The sequence below is a fragment of the Danio rerio genome, chromosome 5 (genome assembly GCF_049306965.1).
Source record: "Danio rerio strain Tuebingen ecotype United States chromosome 5, GRCz12tu, whole genome shotgun sequence".
Classification (NCBI taxonomy): Eukaryota; Metazoa; Chordata; class Actinopteri; order Cypriniformes; family Danionidae; genus Danio; species Danio rerio.
Window position 1 is genome coordinate 60,252,492 of NC_133180.1, and position 18,649 is coordinate 60,271,140.

General features: G+C 37.0%; 1 protein-coding gene and 1 long non-coding RNA gene across 30 annotated transcripts in view; one reads left to right on the plus strand and one right to left on the minus strand.

Moving 5' to 3' along the window:
* Positions 1–18,649, minus strand: part of mast4 (microtubule associated serine/threonine kinase family member 4) — a 175,906-nt gene continuing 157,257 nt past the window's right edge. For 14 of the 29 annotated variants that reach the window (XM_009301828.5, XM_009301827.5, XM_073951460.1 and 11 more), the window contains 10 exons: positions 16,353–16,478; positions 15,298–15,410; positions 14,517–14,638; positions 13,485–13,702; positions 10,928–11,125; positions 10,427–10,653; positions 7,507–7,629; positions 7,277–7,413; positions 6,751–6,935; positions 1–6,567 (listed from right to left, as the gene is read on the minus strand). In XM_009301828.5, coding sequence (XP_009300103.2) covers positions 2,711–6,567; positions 6,751–6,935; positions 7,277–7,413; positions 7,507–7,629; positions 10,427–10,653; positions 10,928–11,125; positions 13,485–13,702; positions 14,517–14,638; positions 15,298–15,410; positions 16,353–16,478 — 5,306 coding nt within the window. In that variant the 3' untranslated portion in view covers positions 1–2,710. Of the gene's footprint in view, positions 6,568–6,750; positions 6,936–7,276; positions 7,414–7,506; positions 7,693–10,348; positions 10,654–10,927; positions 11,126–13,484; positions 13,703–14,516; positions 14,639–15,297; positions 15,411–16,352; positions 16,479–16,573; positions 18,047–18,649 lie in introns of those variants that run through there. The other 15 variants (XM_073951462.1, XM_001922561.8, XM_073951461.1 and 12 more) reach the window with 3 other exon arrangements.
* LOC141385621 (uncharacterized) overlaps positions 3,514–18,649 on the plus strand; it is a 25,732-nt gene continuing 10,596 nt past the window's right edge. Inside the window, exon 1 of the long non-coding RNA XR_012406379.1 lies at positions 3,514–9,894. This is a non-coding gene — a long non-coding RNA (uncharacterized lncRNA). The remainder of the gene's footprint in view (positions 9,895–18,649) is intronic.

Genomic DNA, 18,649 nt, shown 5'->3' on the forward strand with positions numbered 1-18,649 from the left:
TAATTTTGACATGCCTTTTTATTTTCAGTATTATACAATTTCAGAAGTATAAATATCTGTATAGTTTACAACATCTATGACATCCATAGAGCTTTTCTGTGGGTTATGTACAAAACTCAGAACCACATCTCTTATTGCACAGATCCTAAAAGACGATAAGCAGAGTTATCTACACAAACACTGTTTTCACACATAGAGAGAGGAAAGGAAACTTCCAGAAACAAGCAAGAACATACTGAACTGGAAAGACAAACAATAGGTTACCACAACAATGGCAAATGTACATTAATAGGAACTCACACACTCACTCGCGCTCTTTCTCTCTCTCTCTCTCTCTCTCTCTTAGACACACACATACACGCACGCACGCACGCACAGAAGAAAGAGAGATCACAGTACAACTGCCTGTGACTTAGCACATCGATTTGGCAAGTAACACAAATTTACAAAATATACATCCATGAAGTAGTTGTAAACAAACATTTAATGTGCTTTTTTTTAAGGATTCAAACATTAATTCTCAGAAAGGGAATGGAGAAGGCTTAAAAACAATTGTCTGGGGTTAATGCATGGCAATACTATTGATATTGAGAACAGACGATGCATATATCCTATAAAACATTCACATCTTATCATTAAAGTTAACGCTATTTTTAGAGTCTCTTCCCCCAAATCCCAATGTGTATAGTGTTTTTAATCTTAAGGTGCTTGCATCTCTTCACAACTACATTTGTAAAGTCTATGAGGAACCAAAACTTCAGTCTGCTAATACGATTTAAAATCTCTACAATCAGTTTGAATAGATTCTCTTTATATGGTGCATTTTGGTTCTTCTGCACATGTGTGTCCAGTTCCTATATATGCTTTGTTTACATAAAACATTAACACTTTAACATCATACTGTAATATAGCCTAGATGTTTCACAATATAAGTATACTAAAATAGGCCTAGATGTACAGTCGCTTTGCTTTAAGTTGGTATGCGATGTATACATACCAGTAGAGCTATAGCATATTTAAATAGAAGACCAAATATCAGAAGACGCAACATTCACCCGCTCTTCTTTTCTGATGCTGACCTTCACAAAGCAACATTAAATTAAGCCAAACTAATGTTTGGTCTTGAAGGAAAGAGATAGGTCTTGAAGGTAATTCTTTTTCCTACTGCATGATTAGAGACATAATATTAATAGCACATATGACATAAGTACAGTATTACACAATCCCCATTTGAAAGTGTGGTATTTTGCACATGAAGATGTTAGAAACTGATTGGACATGATGAACGGACATGCATTGAAGCTCTTGACATTTACCACAAGCCCTGACAAGCCACAAGTGCTGCTAAAGCACATTTGATTATCCCTGTTTAAGCCCTTTTAACTAAACCAGGGGAAGTACATCATGTTCCTGTATGCAGAATGGTAGCCTTAAAAGCTTGTCTTTTTTTTTTTTTTTTTTTTTTTTGCATTTCTGAAAAACAGATTGTATATAATCTACACATTACCAAACTTTAATCATGGGGGTAATCCTCCAGCTTCTGAAATTAGCCTTTCACATAATGTGCTACATCTGCCTTATCCCTGTTTTTATGGTAATGCGCAATTTCGACTACAATAAACATTCAGAGAGTAATTCTGCTGTCATCAAATGTGTGGTTAACCCCTATATACCTCAGTGAAACTTCAAGTACACCTCAGATTATTCTCCTAGTTTCTAGTTCAGCGCAAAAAACTGAGCATATGACATCACTAGAAGACTAACATTGAGCACAGTATACAAACATATGACATAGCAAAATATATACATATAAAACATACAACACACATTTCCACCAACCCCTCTGTACAATTAATGCTGCTGTATTTACAATATATTGCATAAAATGAATTAGAAATGTATGTGAAAGGAATGTGAATTCTGCCATGACCTGCTAAGAACAGCAAGTCATATTCCCCCCAAAAGACTCCTTCCACTACGAATCCAGAACCATTAGATGATTCCAATATAAAATAGTTCCAGGTGAGAAGCACAGGACAAAGTGCTTTCTATCTGTGCGCCACTACCCAAAACAAAACTTTGCTTATAAGGTCAAAAAAAAAAAAAAAAAGTAATACAATTGTAGTGATCTATTTTGCTTGCAGAGTGTGTGCCACATTAATAGCACCATTGCTACATTTTCTGTCCAAGTGTTTTTTAAATGCATCAAAAACCAGTATAATACATGATTACGCTAGCTTGAATGAGTGAGAAACTTTTTTTAACACAGTCAGTAATTGCGCACCTTTAGCTATAACTTAAAAGTGCTTTTTGTTTGGTACAATTACACTTATCCAGGATTGGCACAGTTCATTTAAACCTTAAAAAGGCATCTACACTCCGTCTCCACAATTATTGCACACACCACTCATTATATCACACTGAAACACAACACAATGACTAATTTTGGCGCTTTGCAAGATCTAAAACGTGACAACAGCAGCAAAACAAGTCACATTCAGCCTAGACTTTTTTGACATAGTATTAACAGAACATTACCGATCACAACACAAAGAAATTTATCTCTCTGGTTTCTCATGAAAACCCAAAGTAACAGCTTTATCGGTCCTCAGATAGGAAGGCTTAATGATATTACACACAGACAAAAATGATGTTTACATCCTTACAGTCTTATTAAATGCAACACGCTGAGCAAAGACAATACAATACATCACTTTTTACAAGCTGAACCACGTGACGAATCCTTGGTTTGTTTAGAACGGACTGAATCTTTTTCAAATGTAGTACTGTCCTTTGCCAAAGGCATGCCTCTTGATGACTCTTTACGGTTGGTTTTTGGTGCAGAAGATATCTCTTGAGTAGATTCCTTTCTCTTCTTTTCTGCTTGCTCTTTTCGATTGGATGAAATCTGTTTGTCAGCTACCTTTGACTCACTCGCAACATGTTTAGGGTCAGGACTATACACAGTTGTTGTAGTCATCCCTACAGAATCACCTGTGATGGAAACCTTGGGGGACTCTGATTTTGGATAGTCAATTTTGGACTTCACTGGTTCCTTTGAGGAAGGTCCAAGTAATTCAACTAAAGCCCCACTGCCATTACCAAGAGGACACCCACTAGACAAATGGATTTTAACAGCTGGTACAGGTAACACCGGCACAGATGCACCTGTGCGGGTTTCTTTCTGATGTTGTGATTTTGGCGCAGGTAAGACTGATACTCTTGGGTCCTTTAGTTTTACCGTATTGTCTTTCACAGTGGGCTGTGGCTGCTGTCCCTTATCCTCAACTGCCTTCCCAATAGATTGTGTGACCAGTGGAGAGTCTACTCTGGGCTTGTTTTTGGAACTCAAAGGGGTTTGTTTCAATATACTACTACCAGACAACTGAGTTTGTTTTATTGCAGACTGTGCTGGACTTGTCTGTGTTGTGGGCATGTCCATAACTTGCTTATTGACCTTCTGGGTGTCTATGTCATGTACATTCTTTGTTTTAATGTTTTCTTCTGTTTTAACTGGGGATTCCAAATGCACAGTGTCTTTTGTTGAAGAGCTGCTACTTTTAGTCTTTGGTGGGCTTGCACTTGTGTCCTTTGATTTGATATTCATATTTACTTGGTTTCTGAGAATGGCTTCCTGCCTTTCACTGCTTTTTGAAACTTCAGCTTTGACCAAAGAATTTTGGTTAGGGGCAGAGCCAATATATTCAGTCTTACTGCACTTAAAGTCCTTTTTAGAAGCCATTTTGTCTCCGCATGCTGGCACATTTTTAAGATCTTTCAACGTTAAATTGGATCGACTAATTCCCTGCTCATCATTTAACTCAGCTGCATGTTGTTTTTTGTTTAAGCCCTGTTGAGAGTCTTGCGTTTGCCCACTCAAATCTCTGCTACAACTTGAAACACAAGCATTATCTGTTCTGTCTGAGATTTGCTTAGAGAGTTGAGCTGAAATATGTGCTATCTGTCCATTTGTAGAACCAAAAGTGCTTGAAAGTTTGGCACATGTCTGGTCAGGTTGGATGGAATTTGTTTTTTCTTCAGCCAACCCAGCAAGTTGTAGATTGGTGCTTGAACAGGTTTGGGATTTTGATTCAGCAGTAGTCATGTCCTTCATTGGGGAAGTGCCGGTGGATGAAATGGATTTTCTTTGAAGAGTAATAAGAGGGGTCTCAAGTGCCTCCTGTGGTTCTGAGAACGAAGACACAATGGAATCTAAAAATTGACTCTGCTTGATGGGTGATGTTTCTTTGATATTTACCTCAGGTTTGGCCTGCCCTAGGCCTATAGCTAAGGTTGATGTACAATTAACTTTGTCCTTAAGTGCAGACTCTATGTTTTTACCAGGGCTTTTTATTGTGCTAGATGTTTTACTTGCCTTCAAATCTTGAAGACTCTCTGGATTATGGTCAAGAGAGTCTTTTGTGTCACTAGCCCTTATCTTGGTTGCAGCCAAGGTTGGACTTGATGTTGCGACTGGACTGCTTATAACATATTTCTCTGGAAGGATCTGATTTGTTAGAGCAGAAGTATTTGTTGATTTATTTTTATTTATGTTATCCTTATCAGCAGATAATGGTGAACTGGATGGATTGCTTGGTTTCTCACACAGTTCGCTCTTATTTTTAAAAGAATTCGCTTCTGAGTTTTTCTGGAATTTTGAGTTGGACTGTGAAATAACAACAAGAGACACCAGGGATTTGTCATGTTCATTGGTTTTAGAAAGAGTTTCGGTATGCTTAGATGTCTCCTCTATGTTTTCCATGTCATCCTCCTGGTCTTCATTGCTGACTTCCCTGATCGAGGGTGTTTTCCCACACACAAAGTGAGTGCTGTGTCGTGCCGCCCTCATCTCCTGAGCCGTTTTCAACTTACTCTCTGATTTCACAGTTGTGTCTATAGAGTCCACTTTAGTAATCTGTAACTTCATTCCTTCATTAATTTTATTTCTCTCATGTGGGGACTCATTGCAAACAAGACTTACTGTACAGTCTTTATTGGAATTTGACTCCTCTTTTGTAATGGTTTTACTGCTCAAATACACATTGTCCTTGTGGTTAAATGCCCCTACCTGTGAACCTTTCGCTTTCTCAGCATTTTTATCTTGAATTGACTGTTTTGCACAAATTTCATTTGCCAAAACAGCACTTTCACCTGCCATTTTGGAAAGACATGTGTCAGTCTTGGATACCCGTGGCCCGGAAAGTAGACCAATGTCCAAGGTGCCCTCTAGAGGCTTTAAAGAGGACACAAGGCGTCCCTCCAATTTGTACTCAGAAGAGGTCTTCCTGATAGAAACATCAGAAGAAATCATTTGGAGTTTTTCTACAGCACTCTCTCCTCGTCCACTGAAAAGTTTAGGGGCCAGTGTTTCAGAAGTGACATGGATGTTGCACATGCCCCCTTTTACATGTTCTAAAGCCAACGCAGAATCCAGCTGAAGGCTTTTGGACCTGGTTGTGTTAAAATGAATACTGTCATGAACCCCAGAGGATATTCGACACAAGGAGTCCTCTCTCTCTTCAAAGGACTGCCTCTTTCGGACAAACTCCATGTTGGAAGCTTTGAAATCTAGCCTCTCTGGCTTGTTACCTTCCTTCATTGACCAAGACATCTGTCGCTCTGCTTGACATGAAGGTGACCTCATATTCTCACTTAAAAAGGATGCACAATCACCAGTAGTGACTGACTCTGCAATGCTCTCACAGACTCTTGGATTTAGTTTTTTGTAGAGGACATCTTTTAAACTAGCATTTGTAGATTTGTCCAAGGATCCAGATTCTAAAATTTGGGGTCTCACACTTGGACGTGTTAGCACACCCCATTCCTTATCTTCAGCAGTAGGACCTTCCACATCTTGCACAGTGTCTTGTTTTGGCATGGACTCTCGTCTCTCAGGCCAGTCCTGCCTCTTCACCACCACTTTGGCCTTTAGCTTCTCCTTGTCGAGCTCCTCTACTGACTCCTGTCGGCCAACTTTGCGCGTAACAGGCCGCTTTAGGCAACCCTGCTCAGCAGGCCTCACCCGGGTAATGGTGGGCGGATCACAAGAAGTGCTCTCCTCTATGCAAGGTTGGACATTTTCCCCTTTAGATGAAGCCTCCCCTTGAGATTCCTCTTGGGTGACCTCCAAACTGTGCTTTCGAGTGCATAAATGTTTTTTGTCTCCAGCATAAGAGGGGGACAGTTTTTCCTCAGATTGGACACGCTTCAATAGTGGTGATCGAGGAGGCTCAGCACTTTTAGGTCGAACCATATGGCGTACAATAGTGGGGGGTGAGTGCATTTTGGCAGGGAAGGGCTGAGAAGTTTTGGAGCTTCCGACAGTATGAGTCAACAAGGGAGACGGGGAACGCTGAGGAGATGTTGGCTGAGGCTGAGGTGTTGGGGAGGGTGTGCGAGCCAATGGTGATAGGGGAATGCTCCCTGCTGATTTACGTCGGCCTTGACGGAGCCGTCCAGGAAGTTTGGGTCCCAGGCCATGCAGAGTACTGGGCCGAATGTGGCCAGAGCCTGCAGGTGAGTTAGGTGCACTGGAACTGGGGGAGCTACTCTGTGATGAAGTGCCACCTACAACAAGAAAATGTATAGTGTCAACCTTTGAAGTTACTGTCATTTAGGTTTAATATTCCACCTTGAATTGAACAGGAATAAAATGCACTGAACACTTAATATCTATTTACACTTCTTGACATGAAACATGATTAATATATGCTCTTTTATCAGGATCATTGACAGGGTAAAACATACAACCTGACTGGGTAAAATCTGGTGCTGGGCGAAAGGCAGCAGTGGGGGAGCGTGGTGAGAGGCTGTGTGTGGGGGACCCAGGCAGGCTTTCTCCTGAAGACAGTGAACGATTCAGGGAGGAGAAACTGCGACTGGTGTGTAAAAGTGGAGAGGGTTGCATGGCAAAGCGCTTGAATACTGAACGCCGTCTGGAGAAGAAAATATGTTTGACTGAAAAACAACCATACTGCAACATAACACAACGGTATCATACTATTCAAACTACCTTTAAGGGATATAGACAGAAACTGTTAGCGATATACTTTATACACTGCACGGTATGCATTAGAAAGTACAAAAACTTCCCATTCTAAATGAAGTTTGCATTTGTACAGTATACTACAAAAACAAAAGCAACAACAGCTACATCTAGTGGGAGTCGAGTGCCTTTTCTACTGAGATGTACTTTAGGGATCCAAAATTAAATGGTATTTTTAATACACAACTTTAAAAGCTGACACAGTCAGTGATGATCATCATTTTTTCTTACCTTTCTTGAGTTTTCTCTTTCTTGGGTTTTTTGGTTCTTCTCACCATTTTACTTCTGTAGCTGTTTCTTCTAGCTGGCCCAGTTTTGATAGAAGTGTTTTCAAATGGGGTTGTAGATATTGCAACTTTACTTCCACTCTGAAAAACAACACGTGTTACTTACAGACACAATAACAATGAAATGGCATAGAAAAGAGGGAATAATGCTGTGTTTGTAACAATGGTATGTACCTTCAGCAACAGCTCCACCACTTCTGTGTGAAGTAACCCATGAACTGTTTCTCCATTCACATGAGTTATCAGATCTCCAGCCTTAAGACCAGCCTTGTGAGCAGGTCCACCATCCTCCACATTCTATACCAAATTAGACCAGTATTTATTTTAAATCATGCATAGCTCAAAATATTTTATTTGTCTCTTAAAGGTGCAGTAGGTGATTGTCTTTTTTTATGTTTTGCTGCGCTGGGTACAATGCTCTTCACATTCTGGTATTAATGATTAACGTAAATTATCTAAATTTATTTTTATGTCTTTTTATATTCTGGGTAAGGCATAGGACTAAAAAAAGTGTCACATTAAAAGTTTTGGGCTTAAAATTACAATAGGTAGCCCAAACTGTCAACAATGTATGTTTGTATATCTGCACACCCGGTTCATGCAGATATACATGCCATTTGCACGTTCAAATGCAGTGTGGCAACCGGCTGGAGATGATAAAGAGAGTGCCTGGCAAGCAAACAACATCAACCTGATTTTCTTTTTGAAAGACGAACATGGCCTTGTATCCATGAAATGAAAGATTTATTTTTAAAGAGCTTCGGCCAAAAAAAGCTAGATCAAAACTGGTGTAAATCCTTAATTCCTAACAAAGTTGCTTTTGCATGCTGGAGGGATATGCAGATCAAAACCGCAGTCTGAAGAATGACAACATGTTTGCTGTATTTATCTTAGACAGGTATGAATGTTTTTTATACTATATTAGTCATGCAAAGAGTTCTTTTACCAGGCTATGTGCACTGAAGTGTTTTTAAGCCACTGAAAGATTTATGTGACCATTTTCAATTTTACAGTATATGGTATGTTTTTAATGCGTCTATAATGTAATTCAATCAAAATATAGTCAGTTAAACAGACCTAGGCATTTATTTAGTTGTTCAAGAGTAAAATGAGAAAAAAGGCTGTTTAAACACAAGTGCGGTGAGGAGAAGTGAGCACAGTCAAAATGAAAAGTTAAAAAGTGTCAGTCATTGTCTTGATAACAGAATGTTGTCTTTGTCTTGGTGCTTGTCTCCATATTGACGTCAGCAGAGACGAGCGATCCTTGCATGCATGAAACATGGGTCCAAAGTTTCTAATCGGACCAAAAGAGCTAAAACAAGTCACGTGCGAGTAAACTCTCCTTACATTGGTCAGAGTGTCAGGGTTTATTTTGCAGCGTCCCGCTAAGCTGTCAGGAGAGGTGGTGGTTTGGTGGTGATTGACAGGGTGCACGCGCGCGACGTGTTTGAGGAGAGATGCGGTGGGGAGGGGTGAGAAGGGTGCGCGACGATGCCTATTTGAGGACCGGGAGGGAGACGCGAGATTACCGGGAGATCATCACTCGTTTGCGGGCATCCGGAGACTCGCGAAACTTCCCGCCCTACTCATAATTCTCTCTTCATATAGCCATAAGCCTATTACATATCCATAAAACACTGTGATATAACGGCGCTCGGATCGGATCGCTTTCTCACTGCAATCGAACCGCTCCAGGGTTCGTTTCAATCGAGTCGAGACCACCTCACTCAAGCGATCTCGGAGCGATTACTTTGGTGCGGAACAGAGCACGATTGCCCTGTTCACGTATGCCAATCGTACCGTCCTAACTGGGCAAACGAGATACGTTCCGAAACAAAAGTGTAGGTGTGAAAGCACCCTAAAACAATTTGATTTTGCTCACTATTGATATCAGCATTGCTCTCTCACTCTCTGTTGCTCACCAGCAGTAAGTTGACACGTGAGCATGTGAGGGTACTACATTACACTGCCCCAACTGCTCGGTCTCCAGTGACAAGTGCTGATCCCCCGTAACCAGTTTTGATTGAGAAGGTTTTTGGTTTATAGACAAAAGAGGACATAAACAGGCCAATATGAAAACATTGCTACAGAGCAGTGCTAACTAAATGCAACTAATTTAGCTAAAACTCATGTAAGACCAACATGTAGTTGTATAAACAATTTCAAGAGGTTGGAAACTGCTCCCATTTTAATATGCAATAAATCAAACAACTGAGCAAAGTTATTTTGATATTGGTGTTGTTACTTTTTTGCCATTTAAATCAAGATGTCCTCCTTGCAGTCTGTACTACAATGACATACTGAATCAGGTCCAATGCGTAGTTAATAAATGTAGTGGTTAGGTTTAGGGTTGAAGTAGGTGTTGATGTTAATGTAGCGTATAATGTAATGGGTAATTTAATCATTGACATAAATAAATGTTATTTAGGCGACATGGTGGCTCAGTGGTTAGCACTGTTGCCTCACAGCAAGAATGTTGCTGGTTTGAGTCCGAGCTGGGCCAGTTGGCGTTTCTGTGTGAAGTTTGCATATTGTCCCTGTGTTTGCATGGGTTTCCTCAGGGTGCTCTATTTCTCTCTATATATATAAGTATGACCATGTTAGGTCTGATCTTTTAAATAACATTAATTATTGGTAATTTTAGGATAACACTTTTATTTTAATGACAAAATGTGATTGTTGAAGACTGAAAATATGCCATATTATGATATTCTAGCTTTCTTTATATTTTTAAAAACCCAAAATTGTACACTTTTAATGTTTAATATTTTCCTTGTGGTATCGAATATTGATATTTATTATGGTATAGTATTAAAGTTCAGAAATTCCAGTATTGTTACAACACTTATAAAGTTATCTAACTGGTGATTGACATGAAATGTTATAAGGCTGTCTATGATCATCTATTCAGTGCGTATTCATGACTTAAGGAGGTGTGGCTTTAAACTTCAGGGAGAGACATGTATTTTTAATGCTATAATGGTAAAGTTAGCATTTCTTAGATCTCCTACTGCACCTTTAACTATAAGGTAAGCTGAATATGAAAAATATATTCTTTTTTTGCATCTGGTTTCTATGGTGACGTCACACTTACCCAGACCATGTGGTAAACAGTATAAACATCACTGTCACAGGCGTAGACCCGGATGGCTCGCAGAGTAAAGCCAAACTTCTTCCCTGAGCTGTGGATAATGATTGGCTGACGGGAACTGACACCACTTAAGGATGAGTCTCTACTGGGAGAGGAGTCTCTGGAGGATGGGTCTGATGATAGTGAGTATGGAGAAATGGGGCTTGCTAATGGTGACACACCAAAAACATCTAGAAGAGAGCAAAAAGACAGGCCAACAGATCATTTATTAATAAAACATTAGACTGAAGCTGTGCATCAGCAAGTAATCACCTTTAATCCATTTTATTAACACTGAAAAAGCTGACTTTACTATAAGACACAGCCTAAAGATCTAAAATAACTTTTTATTCTGCAGTCTAAACACTAAAATAACACTTGGCTGCACATGCAAGGACAACAACACTTATAACTTCACATCATTACAAGACATTCTTCCAGCATACTATATCCATTTTCACTCACCTCCAGGGATCATCAGTGACAGGGCACTGGTAGACACTGATTTTGGCACTTTGCTGACTACACATGGTTTGTCTGTGGCCTCAAGTTTGGGAGCAGTCAGGAAGGAGCCTGTATCAGAAGAGGCATTACAGGAGCTCTCGAGACTCTCAACAACATCTCCTCGTGATGGCACTTGATCCAGGTGCTCAGAGAAACTGCCTACTCAAAAGAAAGAAGAAAAAAAAAAGGAAATTTTTAAGCTAGAAAAAAAAATATCTAAACAGACCAGACACTATAAGCATTCCCATTCATTTTTCATTATTTGTTATTGAAGTATCAAAGTAAAACAAAAATATTAAAAGTACGCCTGCACTGATCCTGGTTTAAATTTAAATGATGACATCTATCCTCTCTAAAATGTTTTGGTATTGTAAGACTTCTAACACTTTGCGATTATCACAATTATTTTAACATGGTTCTTTTATAACAGAATGGAATAAATCAGCTCATCAAACTGACTTGACTCTGAAGCAGCTTGCAGCTCGAGCCAAAACACTTCTATTTGCTACTCTGCCAAAACTCACTTCAGCACATATTCCCGACAGTCACTGTGACTCAATGTAGGCCAATGCAATTTTGTTATCATGACGCTTTAAAATATTTATCTGAAAATTTCTCAGAACAACTCAAAACAATAGATCAGTTCACTTAAGAATATTTTTGGTTTAGGTATATGAGGGGTTGAAAGTTATAGAGTCAATCTAGGGCCACATATATTTACAAAATAAAAGGTTTTCCAAACAAAAAATAAAGTATTAAGCAAAAAATAAATAAATAAATGAAAATCTCCAAAAATTGCAAAGAGAATTAAGTTTTAAGAAATAAAAATGAAATTTGCAATCAAAAAAGAACTGAATAACATGTATATTCGCAATAAAAAATAAAAACTTATATTTTTGCTAAACATTTTTTAAAGCATTGCCTTTAAAAAAAAAACTGTCTAGTCAATTGTAATGCTCATTTTGATTTGTTTTTTAGTCAACCATGAGTTTGAACTTCACGTTTCTGCGTGTTTCACTTTGTGTCCATGATTTGACAAAGGGGCAGAGTCAAGGGAACTTACTAGGTTGTATTGCCAACTCGGTGATACTGTGAAAAGTCATGGTTGAATATATACAAAAAAAAAAACAAAAAAAAAATTGCGCTGCGCTACTTTTATTTGCAGTTTTTTTTTTATTTGCAAATTACATTTTTATTTCTCAAAAATTTATTCTTGTAATTTGCTTTTTTTTTTTTTTTGCTCAATACTTTATTTTTAACTTTATGGTTTGCAAAACTTTATTTTATTTTTAAGTATATATGGCCCTTGATTGATTTCATAGAAAATCAGAGCCAGGCAAAGAAATAAGCAAACAAAAGAGTTCCTTAAACTCTCGTGGCCACCAGGGGGCCACTAAGAGTATATGAAATAGGTGGTTTTATTCTTTTATTTTGATATATTATGTTCTTGGACAATGGTGTTTATACAAAATGCAGAATAGCTAAAGTAGCTTATGACTAACTATTGTAATGAAAGTTGATTAAAAAAGAAATGGCTCTGCGACAATCATAAAAAGAATCATATCTTTCTAGTGCGGGTAAAAAAAAAGAGAGAGAAAAAAAACCCCTAAGAAAACAGAAAAAGAGATTAAACAGAAAGATAAAGGTAAATTGATGAACTCATTTCTTGACATTTCTTACATTAACGTAAGAAAGTTAAAGTTTGATTAAACATTCATAAATTGCTTTGCAATCTTAAGGTATTATTATTATTATACAACATCATATTAAGCTGGTTTAGATTAAAGTTTTTGCTTCTGTGTAAAACAACTTTCTTGGAAATAGGTTATATTTCTGTAATAAAAGTAGGCTTATGTTTCATAAACTTGGTATAATTATAAAAGCTTTTGTATTACAAATTTGGTATTGAAATCATTCATTTATTTTCTTTTGGGTTTAATCCCTTTATTAGTGTTGAAATCACTTTAACATAATTTATTATATGGCTGGGTAATACAAAACATCTTAACAGTTAGTGAATATGCATTCATAGCCATCATATGTGCATCTGTTCTTGACTGTTTGGCGGCATCTTTTGACTAAATAGTAACAAGCTGGTTAGTTGAGGCTGCATTCAGACATTTTTTCTTCCTGAAACATTGACATGTTTACATTTATACATATTCACATTTATACGTCTTATAAAAAAAACACTGAACAATACAGACACATCAACCAAAAATAATAATGGGTGTATTAGATAATTGTGTGCGAATAATCAAGGATGGACAATAATGTCTCATATTGGTTGCACCAAATGGCCCCTATAGGCTTGGACCAGCCCTGGCTCAAATGTTTAAGGTAATTTTTATTTATTCTGTATTCTTTTATTGTTTTAGTGTATCTAAAACATCTATCAATATATTCTAACATTACTTTTTTTTTTTCAGGAGAACTCAAATATGTAGTAACTATCAAACTTTTTATGGAGGAGATGTAATGCATGTAGATTTCCATCTTCAGTAAATCAGTCCTTTACCTGAGAGGGTAGAGTTACTGATGGTGCTACAGGGTGTGCTGGGATCAGGCTCATCCTGAGGCAGCTCCCCAATACTGAAGGTCACTTTACTGGGGTCTTCCAGAGCCAGGGAGCCGTCACCATCCTCCACTTCTGCTGAGATGGCAAACTTGGGTAGAAGACCAGAACATCTGCTTAAGCTAGTGCTCTCATTGTCAGAGGAATGAGACAGAGAGGGTCTATAGGAGAGAAACAAGAAAATAAATCAATATATGATCTATCTGGAAAAAAGCAGATACTAAAATCTTGAGGTGGGTTTAGTTTCTGGTCTGAGGGAGTCTATCAGATGTAATCAGTCTTATTTAAAGTGGTTCATGAGGTTGACTTCTATAAGCTAGCAGTCAATCTAATCAACCATCTTGACCAACTTAGACCAGGTAATGACCATCAATGGCCAGCTTTAAAATGTAAAATAGTTTACTATCAGATATTTTCATTCAAATTTTTTATCAATCAGTCTTGGGTTTAAAAAGTAGTATATTACAATTTAATCCATCTCATAAAAAAAAAATATTACAAAAAACAAAAACTGAACAACACAAATGTATTAATATATTACTTTTCCCCAACACTATTACGATGATGAAAGGCACAATTCATCCAAAACTTTATATTTACTGCTAATTTATTTACCTAGACATGAATTAATCTAGGCATTTTTTAAAATCACCCATACATTAAAATCAATTTAAAATAAATATTAATTAAAAGGTAAACAACAGTAACTAATGGCACATGAGCATTCATCATCATTCATCATAAGTAAGAGCATTTGGAACTTTAATGTGCAAGGCTTATGTTGTTTTCTCATACCATTTATTTTAAGATAGACAAAATAAATGTTAAGATGCTTGATACTGTAAACTGCCATTTTGTTTTTGTGTTGTTGTGGTAGTGCAGTGGAAACCTTGCACATTTACAGACAATCTTAATTTCGGATTTCACACAATTTGAGTTTGTGAATTTTATGCAAATAGTTTATGGGTAACACACATTTCAGTGAAGTCTGGAGTCCAGCTCAGCGAGTCAACAGTGAGAGGACTATCTGTTGTCTTCTCGGTCTGCTCTCCTTTCTCCTCCAGCTGTCCTCGAGATAGATCCAGGCTACTGTAAACCTACATACACCACACAAACACACAAGATATGGTTTAGAAAATACTACCTTACGCCATAGGATATAAACATGAATACGCATATGTGTTATATTTTTATGGTAAAAGTAGTTTATGATGCTAAGATTGTGATTAATGATTTATATTAAGTATTTTCATTCAAAAACCTTCAAAAAGACTGACGAACGCATACTGTAGAATTAAGAAATCTTTTGTTCTAGATTTTTGAAAAAGAAAATCATAATTACAGCAGATAATTATATGTCTTTGAAAATGGAAATTGAAAATGTAAAATGAAAAATGGAGGGCTTGTGTCTGGTCCACTAGTCAAACATAAAAAAACAAAACAAACAAAAAAGCATTCACTGTTAACATGATAGTTCTGGAAGCAATTCCTACTGCAATGCACCAAAACCCTGCATGCCCAAGATGAGTATTTGTTCCGTGTGAAACTGTTCCCTGACCTACAAAAAAATCCTCTCTAACAAAAGTAAAAGCATTTAAATCTATAAGCTGAATTCAATGCCAGAGACGGTGCTGGCTGTAGTGTTCCACAGATACAAACACAATGCATATGCTGAGCAGGACTCCTCTCATCTGATTCATTATACACTGCATGAATTAAACAGTGTTTGATGGAAAAAATAGAAAAGAGAACTCACTTTGGAAAATCGGTGAGAGGATGAAGAAAACTGCCGCAGCTCCACATTGAAATCTTCATCATTGGTATCGTCCTCTTCCTCCGTTTCTAAGTGATGGTACCTATCAGATCGTGCTGTAATTATAAGAGAAAATGGAATGTCAGGATGTTTTCATGTCAGTTGTTTTAAGACTCTATTATTGTAAATAAGGGAAGTTCGCTCAAACCCGACATCCCAGAATTTTTGTTCAGATTAACTTCTAAAATGGAAGAAACCACATGTATAAATAAATCAGTATTTATGTTCAAATATATAGAAAGGGAAGTCAAAATGATCAGCCCTCCTGTGAAATTGAATTATTTTTATAATTCTATTCTACTTTATTGTTTTTATATTTTATTTCACAAGAACCGTTTAATGCAGACTAAAGAAATATCGACATATTTTAAAATAAATTTAATAACTAATTTCTAAAAAGAATGCTAATTTATTTTGTTTTTGCCATGATGACATTACATAATATTTTTCTAATTAGTTTAGAACATACTAGAATTCAGCTAAAGGTACTATTTAAATGCTAATTAGGCAAGTCAATGGACAACAGTTTAGTAGCCAACCAAAAAAAATCTCAAGAGAGATAAGAATATCGACCAAAATTTTATTTGTTATTATTATTTATTTATTTATTTTATTTTTTTTAAACTGCTTTTATTCCAGCCAAACTAAAGAAAAATAGTCTTTTTTTAGAAAAAGTACTCTGAAAATTCCCTTGGTCTGGTAAACATCACTTAAGAAATATTTGAAAAAGACTTTCTGGGGAGGGCTAAACAATTTGCCTTCATCTGTATATATACAAAAAAAAAAAGCTAAAGCAAGTTGTTTGAAATGCCTCCAATATAATGACAAAGATTGATATCATCAACCAACTGTGCTTTACTAATATCTGAGTAATTTATCAGCCTGGGAATGTCTGATGCTGCCTTAAGACATAAAGACAGACATGACGAATGACTGTCAGGCCAGCTCTGGTTGCATGGACCGTGAAGGACAATGACTTCACTCCTGCTGTCACTCACTGTCAAAGTAGCTGGTGTCATCTTCAGACTCCAGCTGGGGGATGAACTCTGCCTTCTGCCTCAGCAGGCTGTTCCAGTCCAGACTGTGAAAGAACTGATGGTGCTTCACCTCATACGCTCCTCCTGCTTATAGACATACAAGCGATCACATTTTAGAAACACTTAGTAAATGCTTTGGATTTTAGATCATCCAAAAATTTGAATTATGCTTTAATAATTACTCAGCCTGGAGTTGTTCCAAACTTCAGAAATCTTTGCTTAATTTTGGAACATAAGTGAAGATATTTTAGATGAAATCCAGGAGCCCTTTCTCATCCTAGATATACAGTAACAGTCTAGAGATGTTCCAAGTCCAGAAAAGGAACAAAAAACATTGTCATGTAAACTTGGTTTAACTGTAATCACACTAAGCTTCAAGAACATTTTTAGGGCACAGTGGCTGTTTCTCAATTCCAAGAATGCAGAGAATGGACTTGCGTTCTCGTGGAGAGCGGTCTTGCTAGGTCACCTCGGAAGAACAAACTCAGGAGACAGCGAGAACACAAAATGTGTACTGTGAAAAATGAGATGCTACGTTCTTCCTCATGGTCACATGACCTTAACACATTAATGAACAACATTAATAAACATTACAGCATTCATACAATGATTTGTTCTTTTCCTTTTTAATATATACTGTATAACATGCACAAAAACCTTACAAATATACTTTGCACAATACAAATAACTCTTTTATTATGAATTTCAGCAAAATAACACCCTTCATGTGTTTATCCCTTTATTAAGATATTCATAGTAATGCTTACTTTCACCGTCTTATTTAGGGAAATTCCTGAGATAAATAAGCTATATCTCTGAACTTTAATAGTAAATAGGTATAGACTGCTGTGCGTCCCACCTCCTCTATTCAGTCGCAATGACTTCTGGGACTTCCAGAGCTAGTTTTGCGTTCAAGTTTGCATCGACGCATCCTTGATATCATGAACACATTTCAGAACTTTCATGCATCCTCCATTCTAGTTGTCTTGAGTTTTGGAATCGAATTTTGGCAGTTGATGATGACGTTGCACGAAAACACAATGACGCAAGAACACTGAAGAACACAACAGTTAACTGCTGGCGATATGACGTACTGCCATTAGAATCAGCAGCACAACATGCAAGTACTGTATTGCCTGTAGTAAACACATACCCTAATCTATACCCTAAAGAATTATCAGATATTTGGACTTTAAACAGGAAAAAAAACGTAAGTAAAACTATTTTTGCAGTGGTTTATGATTAACATTACATATTTCATTAAATTAATTTCAAAATTAATTTAAAAACAACGCAAAATAATAAAGAATGCAAAAAAATCTTTTATTCCAGATTTTGGAAGAAAATCATAATTCTAGCAGATATTAGCAGAACTAGCAGATACACAATTAGTAGATAGCACATACCTAATCTGACATGGGGAAAAATATATGAACAAAGCCATATTTACAGATTTTGGTGCACAAAAGTTTTCTTGGAGCTTTGTATGATTACTGAAGTCATATGGAATGTTTAGATCTTTTTTTATCTGCTTTTCTGGAATTTGAAAGACACTGCTGTTGCTTTCTCTAAAGGTAGAGGGAGTCCTTGGATTTCACCCAAAATATATTTTATATTTCTTTCTTCAATTTATGTTATATACTATTATATAGTTCTGAAGATAAACAAAGTTCTCAGGTGACTTAAAGTATTGTGTTGAATAGTCTTAGCATTTGAGTGTTGCATTTCACATTATGCATTTCATTTGTACATAAATGATATTAAATATTTAGATTATGCAATGCAATTTCTGGGATTTAACTTTATTCACTTGTGTGAGAGAGTGTGTTCTAAGATATCTATCTATATATATATATATATATATATATGGATTTTTTATATTTGTATAAGGCACAAGAAAGAGCAGTGGGTAGCACAAGAAGGTCGCTGGTTTAAGCCCTGGCTGAGTCAGTTGGCATTTCTGTGTGGAGTTTGCATGTTTTCCCTATGTTTGCGTGGGTTTTCTCCGGGTGCTCCGGTTTCCCCCACAAGTCCAAAGACATGTGGTATAGGTAAATTGGGTAAGCTAATTTGTCTGTAGTGTATGTGTGTGAATGGATGTTTCCCAGTGTTGGGTTGCGGCTGGAAGACCATCCGCTGCCGAAGAATATGCTGGATAAGTTGGTGGTTCATTCCGCTTTGGCGACCACAGATTAATAAAGGGACTAAGCCGAAAAGAAAATGAATGAATTTATTTGTATAAGCATTTTAAAGCATTT